At 46.3% G+C, this 23109-nt stretch overlaps 1 protein-coding gene across 1 annotated transcript in view; it reads left to right on the forward strand.

Moving 5' to 3' along the window:
• The window catches only part of lrrc7 (leucine rich repeat containing 7), a 377242-nt gene that overhangs the window by 263236 nt on the left and 90897 nt on the right, over positions 1-23109 (forward strand). Inside the window, exons 13-16 of the mRNA XM_085982772.1 lie at positions 7433-7532; positions 16173-16297; positions 17125-17325; positions 20992-21103. Of these exons, the coding sequence (XP_085838898.1) occupies positions 7433-7532; positions 16173-16297; positions 17125-17325; positions 20992-21103 (538 nt within the window). The remainder of the gene's footprint in view (positions 1-7432; positions 7533-16172; positions 16298-17124; positions 17326-20991; positions 21104-23109) is intronic.

Below are 23109 nucleotides of genomic sequence, written 5' to 3' on the forward strand. Positions count from 1 at the left end.
GAGATATTTGCTGCTTAAAAAAAGTACTAATTAATGTTATTTGTGTAGATGCATGGTTATGCAGATTCTGATTTAATTTTAATATTTTCCTGTTGTACCTTTTCTCAGTACCAGCATGAAACAGCGTACACCATAAGATCACAGTAAAAAGTGATTAGCCCATCAGACTGGGGTGGATTTGAACACAGATGCCACAAGTGAAATAGCAGTGTGCTCACCCGCTGTACAATCCAGTCGCCAGATATTAACAGAGCCCAGCTATACAGAGGCGGCCATTCATAGTAGGGTGCAACACTTGCAGGGAGTGCTGGTCAGAAAATAATGGGTGCACTGCCCTGATCTTCCATCGATTTAAATTAACAAATGGAAAATTAGGCAGTGTGGCCTGCGATTTCTTGACCAGCACTTCCTGTGATTCCCACCTCCTCTCCGATTGGGAGAATCATCCCTTATATATCTTGTTTTATGTTACAAGGTTTTACAAATTATCCTTTAGCTGCAATGAGAGACCGGGGGGAGAAATTTGGTTGGTTAGTGCCTCCGGGGGGGCGCTAACGACTTACTGCCGGGGCGCGGCAATGTTAGCGCAGCCGGCAAAATTCACCTGCCGGTTTGCAGTGGCACTAAACACTACCGCCATGATCCCCTGCGCCCGGAGATTGTAATGTCATCTAGCCGCGCACCGCCCCGGTAGCGCCCCAGACCGGAAATTCATTTTTGCCCCCCGCCTCAGCGCCTGCCGTTAGGAACAACAGGTAGAGGAGGCGGTTTGCAGTCGGCTGGGAGCTGCAGGAGCACTATTTAAAGGCGTGCACTTCCTGTTTTTTTTTCAGCAAACAATGCTGCCTTGTCACTTTGACAGAAGCAGACAGGCGTTTTCACCCATTTGAGGTTTTCCTGCTTGAAGGAGTTTTGCTCCTGACAAAAATTTATCAGGTTCATCTGTCTTATTTTTGATACTGCAACATTTCCAACACTTAATGGGGGCTGTACTGGCATGGGGCATCACCCTCCAGCTTCACCGTCGGAGGCAGCGGAGGCAGAGAGAAAGATTGGAAAACGTGGCCAGAGGGAGGAGGGCCAACAGGGCTCTCAACAGGAGGCCTTGCCCTCCCAGGGTATTCCGGGAGCAGTTCTCCTACATTTATCTGTCAGAGAAACAGTGCCTTAGAAGACTCCGCTTCAGCAAGGAGGTGGTCACAGAGCTCTGCCACCTCCTGCAACCAGAGCTCCAGCCTCAGCTCAGGACCAGGACGTCTCTCTCAGTGGCAATCAGTCGCTCTCAATTTCTATGCCAGCGGCACCTTCCAGGCTTCAACAGGGGATATTGCAAACATTTCACAGTTTGCCGTCCATTGCTGCATCTGGGAGGTCACAGATGCTCTGTACAGAAGGAGAAGGGAGTACATCTCATTCCCCATGACCAGAGACAAACAACATGAATGCTCATGTGGCTTTACAAGGATAACGGGCTTCCCCATGGTTCAAGGCACCATTGACTGCACCCACGTGGCATTGCGGACACATCATCACAATGCAGAGGTGTTCCGCAAAGGCTTCCACTCTTTGAACGTTCAGTTGGTGTGCGACCACAGACAGCTCGTCCTCACTGTCTGTGCCCATTATCCTGGCAGCAGCCACGATGCATTCACCCTGCGACACACCGATGTCCCAGCATTGTTCCAACCGCTACATGAAGCTCGTGGCTGGCTGCTCGGAGACAAGGGTTATCCACTCGCCACCTGGCTGATGACACCCCTCTGCAACCCCAACATGCCTGCTCAGCATGCATACAATGAGAGCCATAGTGCCACCAGGAACCTGATCGAACAGACCATCGGCGTGCTAAAGCAACGGTTCCGCTGCCTTGACCACTCTGGAGGAGCCCTGCAGTACTCCCCTGATTGAGTCTCCATTTTCATCGTTGTGTGCTGCATGCTGCACAACCTGGCCATTCTGAGGACCCAGCCATTGCCACCAGGGATTGCAGGTCCACCTCAGGAGGAGGAAGAGGGACAGGAGGAGGAGGAGCAGCACCAACGTAGGAGGGAGCCACTCAATGTTGCTTCTGGAAGGGCCATTCGTGAATGCCTCATTACACAGCGCTTCCAATAAATGACAGCGCACATGGCATTTGCGCAGAACAACCACATCATTACAGCCAGCTAGCAGCCCCTATCACCGGGCAAAGCTCAAATGAGAAACATCACAAAATGTGCTACGTCGGAATAAACATTTATTATTCTGCACAACTCCCTTATCAAACACAACCAATAATAAACAAACACAACAATTTATGAACAAACACAACTGGTTCTTAGCAAACGGAACTATTTCTTACCAAACTGAACAATATATTTACAAACACGTCAACTTTTGTACACACACTCCCCCCATTTGCTATTACCATTTTATTTACTGGGCCTTCTTCACTGATTTCCCTCCCCTTTGGAGTACCCCCCTCCCAACCCTACTGCTCCTCCATAATGTGGCCCCAGTGGCTGCAGCAAGGCTGGCGGAAGGCTGCTGAATGTCGGATCCAGAGACTGTAGATGGCCTTGCAGGATGCCCTCGACCAGCTCTGGGCCTGGAGAGCCTGGCTGCAGATTGCACCACCTCAGCATGGGCAGCAGCAGTCTGGGCTGGCTGGGTTACAGGCTGCGGCAAGTGCAATGGCGGGGTGGCAGTGGTGGGAGCAGGAATGCTGTCATCCTGAGAGAGGACAGCACCTTCCTGCTCGACCAACACACTGCCACTCCCCCAGGGCAGAACCTCAGCATCCGGAGCAATCTGCTGGAGCACAGATTGCTGGCCTGCTGCGGCACCGTGAGATCCCCGGTGGACAGTGGGCGACCCAGCGAGGATGGCAGCAGTCAGCGCTTGCATGGCATCAATCTGAGACTTCATGAGAGCAATCTGAGATTGGATGCCACCAACCGCCGACTCCATTACAGCACTAAGCCATTGCGTTGCCTCGGCCTGTGCTACAATAGCTGCTGCCACCTCACCCATGACACGCAGCATGAGGCCTGGGTCCCCATGGTCTCTCTGCGAGTCAACCATCCTCTACAAAGTGCCAAGGCTGGGCTCGAAGGTTTGCGCAGAGATGAGAGCAATGCTGGCGATGGACTCCTCCACGCTCCTAGCCAGTGCATCCATGCTCTCGAGCAGCCTTGCCATTGCACCCATGAGCTCAGTATTCATGCTCATCGCCTGTGTGGTCATCTCCTCAACATCGAGGTCCTCATCTGAGTCATGTGCAGCAGAACTCGTGCGCGCACTCACCCTCCGGGGAGATGGCCCCCGAGCTTCCCTTTCCCCATGGCGTTGCTGCAGCCCCCTGGGTCCCGGAGCTTCACCCACATCAGAGCCATTTCCTCTGCTCCCCTCCAGCGACTGTGTGGTCCCATTATCGGCTGTCTCGCCCTCAGGAGACACAGGCAGTGAGGCTCCAGCTTGGTGTTCCTCCTCCTCTCCCGCGTTGCTGCAACTGGGAGGCTGAGGGGCAGGCTGGTCAGCTGGTGGCTGATTATCTGAAAGTAGGAAGGCACAAGAGTGGGTTTAACGTCAGGGGAGGGGGGCAGGAAGGGAGCAAGAAATGGAGACAGTACACTTAGATGGAAAGTGGAAAGGGCTCGTGTTGTGAGGGGGATGTTGGATGAGAGAGGAGGAAGCTGAGGGACATACCATTGCTGTCCCAAGGGGGTCGACCTCTCCGACTGCCACAGCACCCATGACCTGGGCTGTGATGATTCTGCGCACTCGCTCTTCCAACTGTGTGAGGGGGTGCAGCTCCGCCTGACCACCTCCCGTGCGTTGCTGCTCCCTCCTGTTATGAGCAAGCTTGGCCTGCAAGAAAAAGGACAGCATGTGAGTGAGTGTGCAGCCATTTTTTGGCAGATGTGCCTACCATAGTTGAATAGCTGCTAATGTATGCAAGGTGTGAGATGTGGATGTGACTTTTAGTAGATGGGCATATTTGGTGGGTGAGTGTTGGGGATTTGGCGGTTTATACTGTCTGTGCACAGAGAGGTTGAGATGGTGGGATGTAGAGGTTTTTGAAGCATCTATTCACCCTGACCACCCGAGTGAGGTCATTGAACTTCTTGCAGCACTGGGTGGGAGTCCTTTGGACCAGGCTTCTAACCGAGACATACTGGGCCACCTCCCTCCACATCCTTCTGAACTCCTGCGGCAATGGCCTCCTGCCAGTGTCTGAGAACAGCACTGCTCGTCGGCGTTCCAGAGCCTCCAATGCCTGGTCGCTGAACCGGCGAGCTCTCTCACTGGGCCTCTGATCAGCCATGAGATTTGTGGTTGATGGATTGCACCTCTTTGCAGGCCCAGGTTACAAGCAGCGTTCAGGGTGAGGCTGTGCAGCATGATTGAACCTCCCCTTTAAGAACTGGAAGGCACCAGTCTGTTTGAGTACTTGTAATTGACAGCACCTGAACTTGAGTAGCGCCCCGCTCCCCAACGTTCGCACCCAAAGAAAGAAAGACTTGCATTTATATAGCGCCTTTCATGACCACCAGACGTCTCAAAGCACTTTACAGCCAATGAAGTACTTTTGAAGTAACAACAGAAAATAAAATAGATCGAAGTCAGGGCTGCGATAGAACAAAATAAGTAAAAGAGACGTTAAGAGGTATTCAAAACCAGACGAGATGCTAATAGGACAGTGGAGACAAAAGACGGCTCAGATTAGGTGTGAAGTGTACTGGCAGGATAAGAGACAGCTGCCATGTGGGAGAGGGAAGAGAGAAAAAAAAAGGGAAGGTGGGGGGGAAGGGAAGACCCAAAACAAAGGGGTGGAAAAAAATATAAGTAAAAATGTAATAGGGGCCGAGGTTATGATCTGAAATTGTTGAACTCGATATTGAGTCCGGAAGGCTGCAAAGTGCCTAATCGGGAGATGAGGTGCTGTTCCTCGAGTTTACGTTGAGCTTCCGTGGAACAATGCAAGAGGCCAAGGACGGTGAGGTCCGAGTGGGAATGGAGCGGTGAATTAAAATGACAGGCGACCGGAAGCTCGGGGTCACCCTTACGGACTGAACGGAGGTGTTCCGCAAAGCGGTCACCCAATCTGCGTTTGGTCTCCCCAATGTAGAGGAGACCGCATCGTGAGCAGCAAATACAGTATACTAGATTGCAAGAAGTACAAGTAAATCGCTGTTTCACCTGGAAGGGGTGTTTGGGGCCATGGACAGTGGGAAGGGGGGAGGTATAGGGGGCAGGTGTTACATCTCCTGCGCTTGCACGGGAAGGTGCCAGGCGAAGGGGAAGGGCTGTTGGGGGTGATAGAGGAGTGGACTAGGGTGTCTCGGAGGGAGCGGTCCCTATGGAATGCTGAAAGGGGAGGGGAGGGGAAGATGCGTTTGGTGGTGGGATCACTTTGGAGGTGGCGGAAATGGCGGAGGACGATCCGTTGAATGTGGAGGCTGGTGGGGTGAAAGGTGAGGACAAGGGGAACCCTATCGTGCTTCCGGGAGGGAGGGGCAGGGGTGAGGGCAGAAGTGCGGGAGATAGAACGGACACGGCCGAGGGCTGTGTCAACCACGGTAGAGGGGAATCCTCGGTTGCGGAAAAAGGAAGACATGTCGGAAGCACTGGTGTGGAAGGTGGCATCATCGGAGCAGATACGGCGGAGACTGAGAAACTGGGAGAATGGAATAGAGTCCTTACAGGAGGCGGGGTGGGAGGAAGTGTAGTCCAGGTAGCTGTGGGAGTCAGTGGGCTTGTAGTGAATATTGGTCGATAACCTATCCCCAGAGATGGAGACGGAGAAGTCGAGGAAGGGAAGAGTCAGAGATGGACCATGTGAAGGTGAGGGAAAGGTGGAAATTGGAGGCAAAGTGAATGAAATTGTCTAGTTCGGGGCGAGAGCAGGAAACGGCAGCGATACAGTCATCAATGTATCGGAAAAACAGGTGAGGGAGGGGACCTGAGTAGGACTGGAACAAAGAGTGTTCCACATATCCCACGAAAAGGCAGGCATAGCTAGGACCCATGCGGGTACCTATAGCAACACCTTTGATTTGGAGGAAATGAGTGGAGTTAAAGGAGAAGTTTAAGAGAAGTACTTTTGAAGTGTAGTCACTGTTGTAATGTGGGAAACGCAGCAGCCAATTTGTGCACAGCAAGCTCCCACAAACAGCAATGTGATAATGACCAGATAATCTGTTTTTGTTATGTTGGTTGAGGGATAAATATTGGCCAGGACACCAGGGATAACTCCTCTACTCTTCTTCAAAATAGTGTCATGGGATTTTTACGTCCACCTGCGAGAGCAGACGGGGCCTCAGTTTAACGTCTCATCCAAAAGACGGCACCTGCAACACTACAGCACTCCCTCAGCACTGTACTGGAGTGTCAACCTAGCTTTATGTGCTCAAGTCCCATGGAGTAGAACTTGAATCCACAACCTTCTGACTCAGAAGCAAGTGTGCTACCAACTGAGCCACAGCTGACACTAAGAAGTGTGTCAAGCTTGATTTAGTGTACCACTTCCCTCTAGGGGCGCTAAAACTGAATTTCGCGATCGCATGCGCTAATTAATGGCGGGCACTAAAGTTTGCACCCGGGTGATGTTAGCGCTCCAAAATGGTTGCTACCGAATTTTCCTCCCCCAGGACTCCCTGATGTCAGAAGAATTCCTGTATTCACAAAAATTTGCAGAGCATTGGGGAAATGCTGCCCCTTAGCTGTGGTCCTGGTCAATCATTGTTCAGTAGACACAAGCAGGTAGAAATAAAAGGGTGTAAAAAGGTACAATTTTGGGGACCAATATCCTACATTCCAAGTTGGTCGGACCATTTTTTTGGACGTCTGTCCCCGCCCCCTTCCTGGGCACTTACCTGAAATTCAATGCTACAGAAATGTGAGCTGCCTGTAGAGGCATCGGCAGCTCACCCACATTATTTAGATGAAGCCCAAGGCCCAACTCCATGTTGTCCTTGGGCATCCCACTTCAGAATCGCTTGGCAGCCGCATCATTACCATCATGGCAAGATAAATTTCAACCCAAGCACTTCAATTCAAGAACAATAGGAAGAGCATGACCTCAAAGTCTGGAATATATGAAGTTTTAGTGAAAAAATGATGCTGGGGTAGATTGATCCAATATGATGAAGTTAATTAGCCGTGGTTTCCTCCTTGCCTACTAGATACTTCAGAACAGTAGTGTTTGCCTTAAATAAGGGCTGTGTAACTGACCTTGATTCTAACATGGAGGAACTTGAATAGTTCTTAACAGCTTTAATCCTTTATCAGATGGTTGCCTAAATTAAATGATAAAGAGTCAATATATCATTTTCTGGTTACAATGGAAAGCCTGTAGATGATACCCTTGTGATTGTCTTGTGATAAAGTGATAATTCAAATAATGCATTCGGTATATAATTTCCTCTGTGTTCTTATCCTTCTGGTTTAGTCCAAGGCACTAATCCCTCTGCAAACTGAGTCTCATCCAGAAACAAAACAGAGAGTGTTGACAAACTATATGTTTCCACAGCAGCCACGCAACGATGAAGGTGAGACTCCTCCTCACTCAGAGGACTGAGATCAGTGCTGGTTTTCAGGTGACATCTTCTTTACCTGATTGTGTTTCTTGTGTGTGTAAGCTGGTGATGGGCAAGTAGTACCTAGCAAGTTGATATATCATGCCATAAAAATACATAACTTTAACTGGGCTAATCTCCTGGGCTTCTGTTTTTTTTTGCTGTTTCCATCCTGTTTATAAAAAGCCAAAAGTGTACCTCATAGGGAAGCTTCACTTGTACATTTTCATGTCTGGTAATGTCAATACAACTCTATGTTAAATCTTAGCTCTCTTTGGTGGCTCAGTTGAGATGTGCACTGCCTGGTGTGGAACTGAACTACACAGACTGTCCTGGGTTGATCCACGGTGTGTGCTGAATTAGATGATATCAGCAAGGGTGGCAATAGAATTGCTACAATTGGCCGCAGCACCCCTTGGCTGAGAAGGGGAAAAGATTACCCAGGATTCCTGCTATCCAGTGACCCATCTAGCGATGTCAGGTGAGGACAGGATCAAGCTTCAATATGATGCCTTGTAGTAGAATAGCCTGTGAACACTCACTTTCCAGGCTTACACTTGAAGAATGGTAACCGTGGTGAGGTACCATAGAGCTACCAGGATTCATGAAGCTGAATGAGTCAGTGTTGTCAGGAAAGGAAAGAAATCAGTGGCCATCATAAAAGTACATTTTGGGGACAACCCAACCATTGATGTTGATGTTGAATATTTGACTCATAAACAGAAGAAACATTGATGTTCCAGGACTTCCCCACTCTCAGATATGCTGATTGAGTTTGAACAAAATACCCAGTGGACTGCTGAGTGGAGTGTCATGTGATAACATTACAATTCAGGAGAAGATTAATCTAACAATATCCACCTCACTTTGCTTGGACTCAGTTCCCTGTTAGCTGGCTATGCTTTGGTAGGCAATGCATGGTGGTGAATGATCTGCAAAGGAATAAGATGGGGAGTTATGATCAACATCAATATCCCCTACTTATTTTTAATAATTTGATAGAGGTTTAAAATGGGTTTGGATAAAAAAAAAATGTTAAAAAGAAAAGAGAGAATACTTGTGAGAGGTATGGGGCTAGATTTTCCTCCACTATTTGGGTTGGTTAGCAGCAGAAAAGGTGGACTTATCTCAAATCCATTCCCTTCAACCGAGCACATACAATTTGCACTGTTATGAATTCTCCTTAATTCATTTAATCTCCTGAGGTGGGTTAAAAGTCTAAGTTAAAACTTGCTCTGGCCCTCAAAGTAATTGAAAAGAAGAATCCAGACTATTAGTCCAATATTACACTGTGTGTTATTTAACTCTGATCTATTCCATTCCACTCCACACAACAATGGGGGTGAAATTGGACATGGGAACACAAAACTGGCGGTAATGCATCGGTTGCCTATTAATTCCTCTGCCTGATGTTTGGTTCCATTGACTTCAATAGACCTGAATAGCGGGTGTGTTGTGTAGCAGTAGGCCAATATGATCCCGCCTGTTTTGTGCCCCACCCATGTCAAATTTCCCCCCCTAAATTTCCATGCTCCAACAAGACTGGAACTTTAGTGTTCCATAAAATATTCACTCAATTGTTTTCTATACTTATTCTTATAGCCTTCAGTTTGTATTCTTAACCAGATATTCAGTCAGCCTCCTTGCTCCCTCTACACCGCCCCCCCCCCCCCCACCTCCCCACATAGCTTTCTACCCTCTTCTGAAGGCACTAACCCATGCTGGGATACACTCCCATTTGTGCCAGTTGGCTGCTAGTATCTGAGGCATATGGCTGTTCTTAATATATTCACTTAGACAATGAGTGTGGACAGGCTGTTTACGGTTGGGGGCATCAAGAACAAGCCCAATATTACCATCATCGAACTTCCACAAGAAGTAGAAACTCCGGCTGATTTTTCCCCCTCCCTAGTTAAGGGACACTGAAGTCCAATTATAGAAACACATTGCTACCCTGTGTTAAGATCAGCTAACTCAGCCCAGGTGGGGGAATCAAACGTGAAACTTCCCTGGTATGCATGGTTCATTTCCTCACTAGACAGTGCACTTACCAACTGAGACATCAAGGGAGCAAGCCAACCTTGCCTTAATTAATGCCTTTAAAGTAACATTAATTACATTTGTTTGGAGTAGGTTCTACATATCTAGGATTTTTGGGAGAAAAAATATTTCTTCTAATTTCTAATTTTCACTGCTGTTTGTGGCTTGCTACGTTTGCATTCACATCGTCTAGTTTTGCGGTCAGTTTGAATTAAATACCCTGCTTATATGTACATTATCTATGTCATTAGCACTTTAAAGACTTGGAGCATTCTCTCTTTCAGTGGTCTTCTCTCTAATGGAAACAAGTTTAATTCTGTGAGTTGCTCTTTGTAACAGAGCTACAGTTCCTAGAACCATTCATGTCATTCCTCTATGGACACTTTTTGTTGCATCAATGTCTTTCTGAAGACAGGTTGTCAAAACTCCTCACCTGGAAGAAGTTTGAAAGCAAGTGAGAGTTGAATCTAGGATGTGAAACCAGGACTACCTTGTCTGAACAGCATAAGAATAGGTTGTCCCACCAGTCCTCTTATAAGAAGTTGTAGGTTTTTTTCTTTTTTTTTTCCTGAGCTCTTGAAGTGACCAACTATAAAAATAATTCATCATGTGAAGAGAACACTTTGGTTCAGAATGTAGGGCTACATTTTTAGGTCAGTTTTCCTTTCCAACTGCTTTGCATCTCAAGATGCAATGCAAAAGAAAAACGACAGTTTTATTAGCAAAATTCAGAACTATGCTTAAAATCAACCAATCAAAAAGGAAAGACATTCAGCACCGTCAGAGTTTACACACTGCTCAAATTCTGCTCTCACCTAGTGGCCAGGGATTCTCCTCGCCTACCCTCCTCCCTTCAACCAAAGAAAGACTTAACACAATGTATAAGATGCTGCGAGTTCCTCGTTATATGGATTTGCAAGTACCATATAATGTAATTTTTTTATGTGCCATAACCGAAGAAAGCATTTAAACTTTGCTGAGTTCAATAAAAACCTTTGAGGAAAATGAAAAGAATCTAGCACAGTGACATAGGGGGAGAAATTCGATTAGAGCCCAAAACAGGTGCAAAGTCGGTGAACATAGGAACACAGGAGTAGGTCATTCAGCCCCGCGAGCCTGTTCCGCCATTCAATGAGATCATGGCTGATCTGTATCCTAACTCCATCCACCTGCCTTGGCTCCATATCCTTTTATACCCTTGGCTATCAAAAATCTATCGATCTCAGATTTAAAATGATTAATTGAGCTAGCATCTACTGCTTTTTGTGGGAGAGAGTTCCACACTTCTACCACCCTTTGCGCAAAGTGTTTCCTAACTTCCCTCCTGTAGGGCCTGGCACTGAATTTAAGGTTATGTCCCCTTGTTCTAGACTCCCTCACCAGCGGAAAAAGTTTTCCTCTATCTACCCTATCAATTCCTTTCAAAATCCTAAAAATCTCAATCAAATACCCCCTTAACCTTCTATATTCCAGGGAGTTTATGCAATCTCTCCTCATACTCTAACCCTTGGAGCCCTGATAACACTCTGGTGAATCTGCGTTGCACACCTTCCAAGACCAATATATCCTTTCTAACTGTGCACAGTACTCCAGATGTGTTCTAACCGGGGCTTTGTATTGCTGGAGTAAAACTTCCTCCCCTTTATATTCTAATCTTCTAGATATAAAAGATAACATTCCATTAGCTGTTTTGATTATTTTTTGTACCTGACCACTACATTTTAGTGATCTGTGTATATGGACCTCTAAATCTCTTTGGACCTCTACTGTTCCTAGCTTTTTACCATTTAAATAATACTCAGCGAAGCGACTGCACTGGTCATCAGTCCGTGCTGGCCTGAGGTCTGAGCCAAATTCAGCTTTAGGCCTCATATAAATCCTGCCGGTGAGTTGTGGGCACCAAACAGGCGCCTTGCTGCAGATCGCTGTCTGGCACGGCAGGAAATTGGCCAACTCCTGTGCTCAGCACTCCTGCTTCTCCTGAACTCAAAATTTCCTGGATCTATTTTTGAGTGACCTCCAGGCTAACTTACCCCAAATGCATTGAGTATAAAAACAGGATCTGCAGCCCCACTGGTCCTCATTATAATATATGTAAATGAGCTGATTCGGGACTCCCCTGGTGGATCACGGGACGGCCAAACAGCACAAGGGAACTCGGGGGGACTTGAGCAGAAAATGGCTTCAACCACGTTATGCAGCCAAAAAGGTTACATGCCCTGATTATACATTGGGCCTTATTTTGCGACCCCTACGGGTGGGTATGAGGTGTGTACACTCCCCTAGGGGCCGCGCAAGTTTGGGGTTTAGGCATGTCTTTGCTACTTCTAGATTTGACTATTCTAATACTCTCCTGGCTGGTCTGCCATCTTGAACCCTCCAAAAACTTGTGCTTATCCGAAACTGCTGCCTGTATCCTAACTCGCTCCAGATCTCGTTCACCCATCACCCCTGTGCTTGCTGACCTTGGACTGGCTCCCGGTTCAACAACACCTCCATTTTAAAATCCTCATCATTGTTTTCAAATCCCTCCATGGCCTCGTCCCTTCCTATCTCTGTAGTCTCCTCCAGCCCTGCAAGCCTTCGAGATCTCTGCGCTCTTCTAATTCTGGCCGCTTGTGCATTCCCGATTCTAATCGATCCCCCATTAACGGCCATGCTTTCAGCTGCCAAGGCTCTGGAATTCCCTCCCTGAACCTCTCCACTGTCTACCTCTCTTCTTTTAAGATGCTCCTTAAAACCTACCCCTTTGATCAATCTTTTAGTCAGCTGTCCTGTATCTCTTTCTGTGGCTCGGTGTCAAAAATGTTTTTTTATTGGTATATCTCTTGTTAAACGCTTTGGGACGTTTTACTACGTTAAATGTGCTATATGAATTTAAGTTGTTGTTGTTGTTGATACCTTTCCTCACTAAAATAGTTGCTGACACTTCTACGCTAACACATGAAGAATGATCACTTGGTTGAGCAACTGGATGACTGCCAGCACCTGTAAAACAAAACCCCAACATAAGTCAGCACCTTTAATGGAGAAAAGGGGAAAAATTGGAGGGGATTTTTTTTTAAAGAACCTCTTTGGCAAAAAAAAATGCATGCATTTTTGTTCCACATTTCAAAGATGATGCTGAAAATGTAGTGCAGTCACAACCTGATCATGTCTTATGATGGCAGTGCTAGGAACTGGCAGTTAGTCCGAGATTGCTGCTGCTGGTGTACTCCAGCACTAACCCCGTCCGATTCAGTGGTAAAGGCTTCAGCATGAGATGTCGGCAACACCTTGGGCACATCTAGGGCACCTGCCAGCCAATGTTCCTTCTAATTTGTTTTAATACGCGGTCCCTTTAATTGGGGGCACGGCCCATTCAAATTTTCGCGCATGCGCGGTTTCTTCCCTGTAGAAGCCAGTGAGCGGCCTGCGCGGGACCTCCAAACTGGCCGTGCATCTTAGCAGGAACATTGTTGCTAGCCCCATACGAACAGAAACTTTGGCTCCTGCTGCCATCCAGGGTATGGGGTGCCTGGTTCCTCTCCTCCCCCTAGATAAATGATTTTTGCTCCCTCTTCAGCCCCTTCTGTGAGGTGTGCATGGTGCACACTCGGTTATTTTTTTTTTTAAAGGGTCCATAACCCTCTAATTAAGCATCCATCACAGTTTTTTCTTCTCCTATTGCTTCCCCAGACTATGCATTTCCTATGGCTGAGAATGCAGGCACACAACAACTCCGGCACCAGCATTGCCACTGAGAGGGCAACTATGAGCACACAGTTGTGGGTGACTCTCCACCAGATGCATAGTGAAGGTTTTTTTTAATTTACTTTTGGGATGTGCCAACACCAACAAGGTAGCATTTATTGCCCATCCCTAGTTTGTCCTGAGGGCCTTAAGAATCAACTACATAGTGTGGAACTGGAGTCAGGTAGGATATTAGTGAACCAGTAGAGTTTTTACAAAGAATTACCAACTTGCTATGGTGAGATTGTGAACTTCTAACCTCTGGTATGTTAGTTCAGTACCACAACCACTGGGCTACTGTACCCTGCATACGGCTTATACAAATGGAATCTATAACTCTACAGGTTGGGGCATCAAACCTGAATCCTATGTGTAGCATGTTGTTGGTCCAATTCATTGGACAACTATGCTGCAAAATCCATTTTAAAATTCTTTTTCATAAATTAGTAAATGTTTTAAATAGAATATCAGAATAGTCAGTCTATAATGAGTGCATTGTTCTCTAATGAATTTGACAATATGACATGGTCAGTTTCTCTCATGAAAATGTGCAACTCTTCTATTCAATCTGTATCTGCTGTTGCTCCCATTTAAAGTACATCCATTGAGACCCTCCAATGGCTAAGGGAGTAATTTCATAACTTCATGTGGTTCTGAATCGTTAGGGCCATCAAAGTCTCAGGTTCAGTCCCTAGTATATGCAGAATTAGCTAATCTTACCAGGACACTATTGTTAGCTACAGTGTTACTGGACTAGAGAGAGGGAGAAATCAGACAGCTGTCATTCTTTATGACTTTTATGCATCTCTGCTGAAAAGTTTGCTTGTTTGGAAGTCAGCTGAAGACAACATCAGGCTTGGCTCTGATACCCCTTTCCCACACAATCAAATAGCCTGCCGACACTGGAGTGAGGTCGGGAAACCCAGAAGAATGGGTTTCCTCTGACCAATGTTCCCGCTAATTTTTTTTTGGGTGCACGGCCCCTTTAAGGGGCTGCGCGGCTCATTCAAAATATCGCACATGCACTGTTTTTCTCATTTAAAAGTCGGCGAGCCAGCTGTGCAGGACGTCCAAAGAGCTGCTGAAAGGGAACAATGTCTCAGGCCCTGCCAAATTTAACGTCAGGACCTAATTAACATTTTTTATCTCCGTTTCCCGGCCACAGCCAGCCAGATTGAGAGGGCGGGTAGGCCTTCGGCACAGGTCCGCAGCCAGGGACGGAGAGGAGTGAGGGATCGGAGGCCGGAGGGTGGCGGGGGGGGGATTGAATCAGAGGTTGGGAGGGTGTGAGATAGGAGGCCGGGGGTGGGGGGGAGTGTGAAGTCACAGGCCTCGGGGTGAGATCGGAGGCCTCGTGGGGGAGGTTGGAGGCCTCGTGGGGTAAGTCGGGGGGGAGATCAGAAGGGTCGGGTGGGGGTGTCTGATCACAGGGGTTGGTGAGGCAGGTATACTGGATCCAGCAGGTAAGTAGAAAGGCACTTGCCCCCTGGATCGAGTAGCAGCCCTCGCCTTCCTTTAGCCGGCGGGTTTCCCGAGGCCTGGGAAATTTGGCCGGCCAGAGTTAAATTTGAAATCATGGATCAATATGAGGCACACAGCCTCATTATAATATTTAAATTGCCAACCCACCTCCTGTGAATGGGTTGGGTGCCCGCCTCCGTTAAAACCGGAATTGGGTGGGTTGGGGTCGGGATTCAGATTTTTAACACTTTAACATCCCACCTGACCCAAACCCACCCGTTTTTTGGGTTAAAATTATTCCCTCTGTCTGAATCATAGAATCGTAAAATGGTTACAGCACAGAAGAAGGCCATTCGGCCCATCGAGCCCATGCCAGCTCTCTGCAAGAGCACTTCAGCTAGTCCCACTCCCCCGCCCTTTTCCCGTAGCCCTGCAAAAAAACATTTCCTTCAGGTACTTATCCAATTCCCATTTAGAAGCCACAATTGAATCTGCCTCCACCACCCTTTCAGGCAGTGCATTCCAGATCCTAACCACTTGCTGCATAAAGATGTTTTTCCTCATGTCACCTTTGGTTCTTTTGCCAATCACTTTGAATCTGTGTCCTCTGGTTCTCGACCCTTCCGCCAATGGGAACAGTTTCTCTCTATCTACTCTCTCTAGACTCCTCATGACTTTGAATACCTCTATCAAATCTGCTCTCAACCTTCTCTGCTCTAATGAGAACAACCCCAGTTTCTCCGGTCTATCCACGTAACTGAAGTCCCTCATCCCTGGAATCATTCTCGTAAATCTTTTCTGCACCCTCTCTAAGGACTTCACATCCTTCCTAGAGTGCGGTGCCCAGAATTGGACACAATACTCCAGTTGAGGTCGAACCAGTGTTTTATAAAGATTCATCATAACTTCCTTGCTTTTGTACGCTATGCCTCTATTTATGAAGCTCAGGATCCCGTATGTTTTTTTAACCACTTTCTCAACCTGCCCTGCCACCTTCAACGATTTGTGCACACATACCCCCAGGTCTCCCTGTTCATGCACCCCCTTTAGTATTGTACCCTTTGGTTTATATTGCCTCTCCTCATTCTTCTGGGTTAACACAAGTGGAATGCTACTTGATTGAGTTACTAGAAGCCAGCTGGTACCCATGAACCACTCCATCATTAGTCAATAACCAAAAAACTAACATTACCTGAGTGGATCTTCCCCAGAATATCCGAGCCCATGTCTTCAGAAAAGGAAGAAAGCAAAGGACAGAAATTTGAAGAAAAAAAATTCACCTTGCTTTGCAGTATTGGATTGGATTGTATGGATTGTAATATTTATTATTATGGCATAACAGAACAATATTTTTATTTTTTGCTTGTGTATTTCCAGTAGATTTCCCTTCTGACAGTGATAGCTTCAACCCAACTTTGTGGGAAGAACAAAGACAACAACGCATGCAGGTCGCCTTTGAATTTGAAGAGAAGAAGGAAGAAGAAGAAGGTTCTGGGCAAGTTAAGGTTGTTGCTGACTGCATATTACTCTATGTTGTAAATGTTGCCACAAACAGAATGTTTTATTTTGCCCACTGTCTGAATAATACCAGATTACCTAAAACAAAACAAATAAAAAATTGAATTGCACTCTTCCTGTTGTCCACTGGGTACATGCGCCATGTAATATGGTATTCAGCTTTACAGATCAGGAAGTTCCCAGGCTCAAACCCTAGTTTATGCTGACTAAGCTGATTTTAGCTGTGCTGCTGTGAAGAAGCATTAGGGGTAAAATTCAACTTTCATGCGGGTGCAAAACAGTTGGTAGCAGATCCGTTGCCCATTATGGACCATGCTTGATTCCTTTTCCAATGGAAAGGAAAATCAGGTGTGCACCCATTTAAGTTGAATTTTACCCCCACTGATTCGACACCAGACTGTGAGAACAAGAAAAATTGGAGAAAGAGTTGCATTGGGGACCATTGCATTCAGCATCAGGCTTTGCTGTGACTTCTTCCCAGAGAAGAATTAGCCTGCTAAGACTCACTGGGTTGGCTCATGAATGGAAAATGGCCGCTTGGGTAAGTTAGCAAAGGGCTGGTGGCATCTATGGAACCATACCCCAGCAGGACTCAACTACTTGAGAAGAGGAAGAGCGAAAATTGGAGGGAAATTTGAAATGAATACAGTGAAAATATGTACAGTCAGAGGCAGGATGGTATTGTCAGCTGTGCAATGAAGGCAGTTGACACTACTTGTTGGATTTGTAATGCTGTGAAGTTCATCTGTCACAATATGGACTAAAGAAATTCCACGCCAATTACATTTATTTCTCGCATTTTTTTAAATTTCAGGTTGAAATAAACCTTAAACGCTATCCTACCCCTTATCCAGAAGACCTGAAAAATATGGTGAAGTCTGTTCAGAACTTGGTAGGAAAACACAATCAAGAAGCATCTGCTGAAAACTCAACAGGTGCCACTAATATAGAACATTCTGGAAAAGAAAAATATGAACATAAATGGCCTGTACCGGCAAAGGAAGTTACACTTGAGGTAACTGAGGAAATTAGCAAAGAAATAGTTTCATCTTAACTTTATCTTCCTGGTTTTACTGTTGATCTGTCCTTCACGTTAATACCTTCATTGCTAAGTTAGTAATCTCAGCCATCATAGGGATGCATGGAGTGACGTGGACTTTTTATCTAGAGGACTAGAATACAGTCCTCTAGTATGCTACAGCTGTACAAAACCCTGGTTAGACCACACCTGGAGTTCTGTCAGCAGTTCTGGGCACCACACCTTAGAAAGGATATATTGGCCTTGGAGGGAACGCAGCATAGATTTACTAGAATGATACCTGGACTCCAAGGGTTAAATTACGAGGAGAGATTACACAAACTAGTGTTGTATTCCTGAAATTTAGAAGATTAAAGGGTGATTTGATCGAAGTTTTCAAGATATTAAGGGGAACTGATAGGGTAGATAGAGAAAAACTATTTCTGCTGGTTGGGGAATCTAGGACTAGGGGGCAAGGCCTAAAAATTAGAGCCAGGTCTTTCAGGATTGAAGTTAGGAAACACTTCTACATGCAAAAGGTGGTAGATGTTTGGAACGCTCTTCCACAAATGGCAATTGATGCTAGATCAGTTGTTAATTTTAAATCTGAGATTGATAGATTTTTGTTAGCCAAAGATATTAAGTGATGTGGGGCAAAGGCGGATATATAGAATTAGGTCACAAATCAGCCATGATCTCATTGAATGGTGGAACAGGCTCAAGGGGCTCAATGGCCTACTTCTGTTCCTATGTTCCTACAAGCATGTCATCTCGAGCGTCTAGAAAGCTAACACTGTCAACTCCAAAATGGCTCTGAATATTCATCTGTGACATGACAGAACAAATAATTACACTGACACTGCAATAGGACATGGGTTCGTAATATTGCTTCACTTATATTGGAGACAAACACCTGGAATTTTCGTAGGAGTTGTTACAATCTTCCACTGTAACTTCAGTGAAAGATCAGTTCCAACCTCTCAGAAATGGCATAAACATTTGTGTACACCATATCCACTGATCTACCAAATTTACAGTGGGCCATCAGGATATCCATGCAGAAATTCTACCCAAAAATATTAGTACATAAGCTTGAATTTTCCTACTTTACAACAGTGACTAAACTTCAAAAAAATACTTTGTTGGCTGTAAAGCACTTTGGGACATTCTGAAGTCATGAAATGTACTATATAAATGCAAGTCTTTCTTTTGAAGAGGGATACAAATGCATATAAAAGAAATGTGGCAGCCAATTTGTACACAGCAAGCTCCCACTAACAGCAATGTGATAATCTGTTTTAGTGATGTTGATTGAGGGATAAATATTGGCCAGGACACTGGGGATAACTCCGCTGCTCTTCTTCGAAATAGTGCCATGGCATCTTTTACGTCCACCTACGAGAGCAGACAGGGCCTCGATTTGATGTCTCATCCGAAAGACAGCACCTCCGACAGTGCAGCACTCCTTCAGTACTGCACATCAATGCTGAGACATACCGTAACCACAAAGGCAAACACTCAGTTACTGTGCAGTTGGTGTGTGACCACGTCTCTCACATCATGATGGTGGATGCTCTGTATCCTGCGCTAGTCTGCTGTGACAACTATCTTCCAGCACAAGGACCCCCAGGTCCCTCTGAACTGTAGCATTTTGTAATCTCTCTCCATTTAAATAATAATTTGCTTTTTTATTTTTCCTGCCAAAGTGGATAACCTCGCACTTTCCCACATTATACTGCATCTGCCAAATGTTTGCCCACTCACTTAGCCTGTCTATATCCCTTTGCAGGTTCTTTGAGTCCTCTGCACAACTTGCTTCCCCACCCATCTTTGTATCATCCGCAAACTTAGCTACATTACACTCGGTCCCTTCATCCAAGTCATTAATGTAGATTGTAAATAGTTGAGGCCCCAGCACCGATCCCTGTGGCACCCCACTAGTTACCGTTTGCCAACTGGAAAATGACCCATTTATCCCAACTCTCTGCTTTCTGTTAGTTAGCCAATTCTCTATCCATGATAATATATTACCCCCAACTCCGTGAGCTCTTATCTTATGCAGTAACCTTTTATATGGCACCTTATCGAATGCCTTCTGGAAATCCAAATACACCACATTCACTGGCTCACCTTTGTCCACCCTGCTCGATACATCCTCAAAGAACTCCAGCAAATTTGTTAAACATGATTTCCTATGTTAAACATGATTTCCTTGCTCCTGCTCATGCCAGTTGTGAGCCACCTTGGCCTGCAACAAAAAGGGAAGTGTGTCAGTGAGTGTGGTGCAATGTGTTTGGGTAATGTGTCTGTCATGATTGAATAGCTGGCATTGAGTGCAAGGTGCGAGATGTGGGTATGTGGCTTGCAATAATGGTAAGTGTGTGAGGGTGAGGTGAAGCTATGATTGTGACGTATGAGTGGTGATTGCTAGTGGTTGTTGGTAGGTGAGTGATGGGGGTGTGGTGCATTGAGCAGTGTGTGAGGCTAGTGGTACAGTTGATGGGACATGGCATTTGAAGATGCATTCACTCACCTTGACCACTTGTGTGAGGTCATTAAACTTCTTCCGGCACTGCATCCATGTCCTGGGAGAAAGACTAGTGGCACTGACGGCTTTAGTGATCTCCTCCCACTGCCTTCGAACAGTGTGTCTGGAAGGCATCCAGGCCCCCTGTGGGTTGAGGACCTGTCTCCTCCTATAGACCCCTGCCCCGAGGTCTCCGGTACTGCATCGGAGAACTGAGGTGCCCTTTCTCTGCCCTTTTGAGACATTGCTAACTTTCAGCTCCAGTGCTTCTCTCACAAAGCACCTCCCCTTTAAGAAGTGCAGACAGTTTTTTCACTCTGCAGGCAACCTTTAAATACATAGCAGACCTCCCATGATATTTGGCTCCCTATTGAGTGCTGAGCCAACCGGCAGCATGTTTAGCGCTGGGCTCAGCACTGCAATCATGTTAATAAGCAGGTAGCACGAATTTTGCGTGCAGCCTGAATTAATTTCACCGGGTGCAGGCAGATGGCGCATCGCGATCCCTGCACCCGTTTCTGGGCCTTATCCAATTTAGTCCCGTTTTTCTTTTATTCTTGTGGGGTCAGGAAAATCAGGAGCGTTCCTTCTAGTGGCACACAAATATTGAGGCCCACTGCTAGACTGTGTTCATCCACCTCCGGGATTCGCTCCTCCTCCCAGGAGCTGGCTGATTCGGCATCTGCAGTTCACCGGCTACATCCAAACCTGAAATTGCCTTACAACGCTGGCTTCAGAAGATCGGCCTCGATGCTCCGCCAACTTCACACCGGTTTCGAGCAGAAGTCAAAAATTATTCTTGTGAAACCATTAATGGTTAAAATGCCACCTAATACTCACTGTTTAGGCTTACTCATAAGGAATGGGCACTTGGGCAAAGTACAGCCAGTGGAACCTTATTCCGCCTGAGACAGCAGCACCTTCAGGAAAGGATGGAGGAAATATGAGGGGAAAAATAATATTTTTTAAAATACAAAACAGGAAAGAATGAAATGCTGGTAGAGGGCCTTACTCAAAGACAAGTGTTCCTCTTGTCGTTGCAATGCCTGTGTTACAGGTAAGATGTAAGTAAGCGCTTTTTTAATATCTTGCCCCTATTTGTTCTCTTGAAAAATCTGCTTTTTTCTCTTCTACAGAGACCCTTAGGAGACTCGCCAAATGATCTGAGAATGGGAGAACTGCGGCCTACTCTTACTGATACTCCACTATTCAAACCCAAAGTTGTCCTGTTGGGTAAAGAGAGGAAAGGTACAGTGTCAACTCTATGGAGGCCAAGAGGGTCACAGGATATTGCATTAGGGAAAACCTCATGGTCTGGAGGAGTGGCGGGGGCAATCATCTTCTCTGTGGGTAGGGAATACCAGTGCTGGATACCCAATTCTACAAATTAGAGACCCTTTGCGGAAACAGTTGTAATAGCTTCACCTTGCCATCAAAATCAATGCCGATCACAGGTTTGCTGCATTAATGCTGCTTTGATCGCCAATGCCACTTAGACCGTTACAGAATGACACTGGTAGATTTCACAATGATGCTGGCAGGCTCAGAAACATTAAAGAACATAAGAACATAAGAGGTAAGAGCAGGAGTCGGCCATACGGCCCCTCGAGCCTGCTCCACCATTCAATAAGATCAGGGCTGATCATTGACCTCAACTCCACTTTCCCACCCGATCTCCATATCTCTTGATTCCCCTAGAGTCCAAAAATCTATCTATCTCAGCCTTGAATATACTCAAAGACTCAGCATTCACAGCCCTCTGGGGCAGAGAATTCCAAAGATTCACAACCTTCTGAGTGAAGAACTTCCTCCTCATCTCAGTCTTAAATGGCCTACCCCTTATCCTGAGACGATGCCCCCTAGTTCTAGACACTCCAGCCAGGGGAAACCTCTCAGCATCTACCCTGTCAATCCCCTTCAGAATCTTGTAGGTTTCAATGAGATCACCTCTCATTCTTCTAAACCCCAGAGAGTATAGACCCATTCTACACAATCTCTCATCATAGGACAGCCCTCTGATCCCAGGAATCAATCTAGTGAACCTTCGTTGCACCGACTCCAAGGCAGGTATATCCTTCCTTAGATAAGGAGACCAGAACTGTGCACCAGGTGTGGTCTCACCAAGGCCCTGTACAATTGTAGCAAGACTTCCTTACTCTTACACTCCAACCCCCTTGCAATAAAGGCCAACGTGCCATTTGCCTTCCTTATTGCTTGCTGTACCTACATGTTAGCTTTCTGTGTTTCTTGCACGAGGACACCCAAATCTCTCTGAACACCAACATTTGAAAGTTTCTCACCATTTAAAAAATATTCTGTTTTTCTATTCTTCCTACCAAAGTGAATAACCTCACAGTTCCCTACATTATACTCCATCTGCCACCTTACTGCCCATTCACGTAATCTATCTATATCCCTTTGCAGACTCTTTGGGCTGGATTTTACTCACCGAGACGAGTTGGGGGCGGGTCTGCTACCTTCTGGGTTCTAGTCCCGCCCCCAGCGACGTCCGACACACAGACGCTATTTTCCCCTGATTGGCCTTGTTAAGCCCGCCCTGCGGGCTTGCTGGCCAATTAAGGGAAAGCCGGTGTCAGATGATGTCAGCTGATGACGCTTCATCTGCCGGTTTTCTTAAAGGCACATGAACCATAAATTTTTGACAGATGATTTGACAGTGTTTGACAGCATTGAGGTGCTGTCAAACACTGACAATCACTGTACAAAGGTGAGCCCTTGATCCCAGGCTCTCCAATGACTCTCTCCTTAGGATGAAACAGATGGCAGCTGCAGGTGAAGGTACAGAAGCGATGTCACTTCTCCCATTGAGGTGAGGCCACACAAACACTTCAAAGCTTGTCACCTACTGAAAATCTAAACACATTAAAAATGACTTTCCCAACATTTCCTTACCTCTGATACTCACCAGTGTCCCATTGCATCCTTCACACCACTTCTGCAGCTGTCATCTGTACACCAACAGTACAACAGATGCACAGCACGCCTCACTTACCCGATGTTGGGAAGCTCGCAGCAGAAGTCTGAAAATGGGAAAAAGCCTCTTTACTGCCTGTTAGATACCTGTTAACAGGCAGTTAAGTGGCTATAATCCTCTTCCCGCCGCTAGGAGTCAGGTCTTTGCGCAAATCGGGGACCCAACTCCCGGGAAGATTGGTTGGGAGCGGGTTCCCATTCTTTTTTACTTTCCCAGCAGTCCCGCCTCCAAACCTGCCTCCTCAGGGCTGGTAAAATCC

The sequence above is a fragment of the Somniosus microcephalus genome, chromosome 3 (assembly GCF_052327205.1).
Source record: "Somniosus microcephalus isolate GS21.2 chromosome 3, FLI_Smic_1.0, whole genome shotgun sequence".
Lineage (NCBI taxonomy): Eukaryota > Metazoa > Chordata > Chondrichthyes > Squaliformes > Somniosidae > Somniosus > Somniosus microcephalus.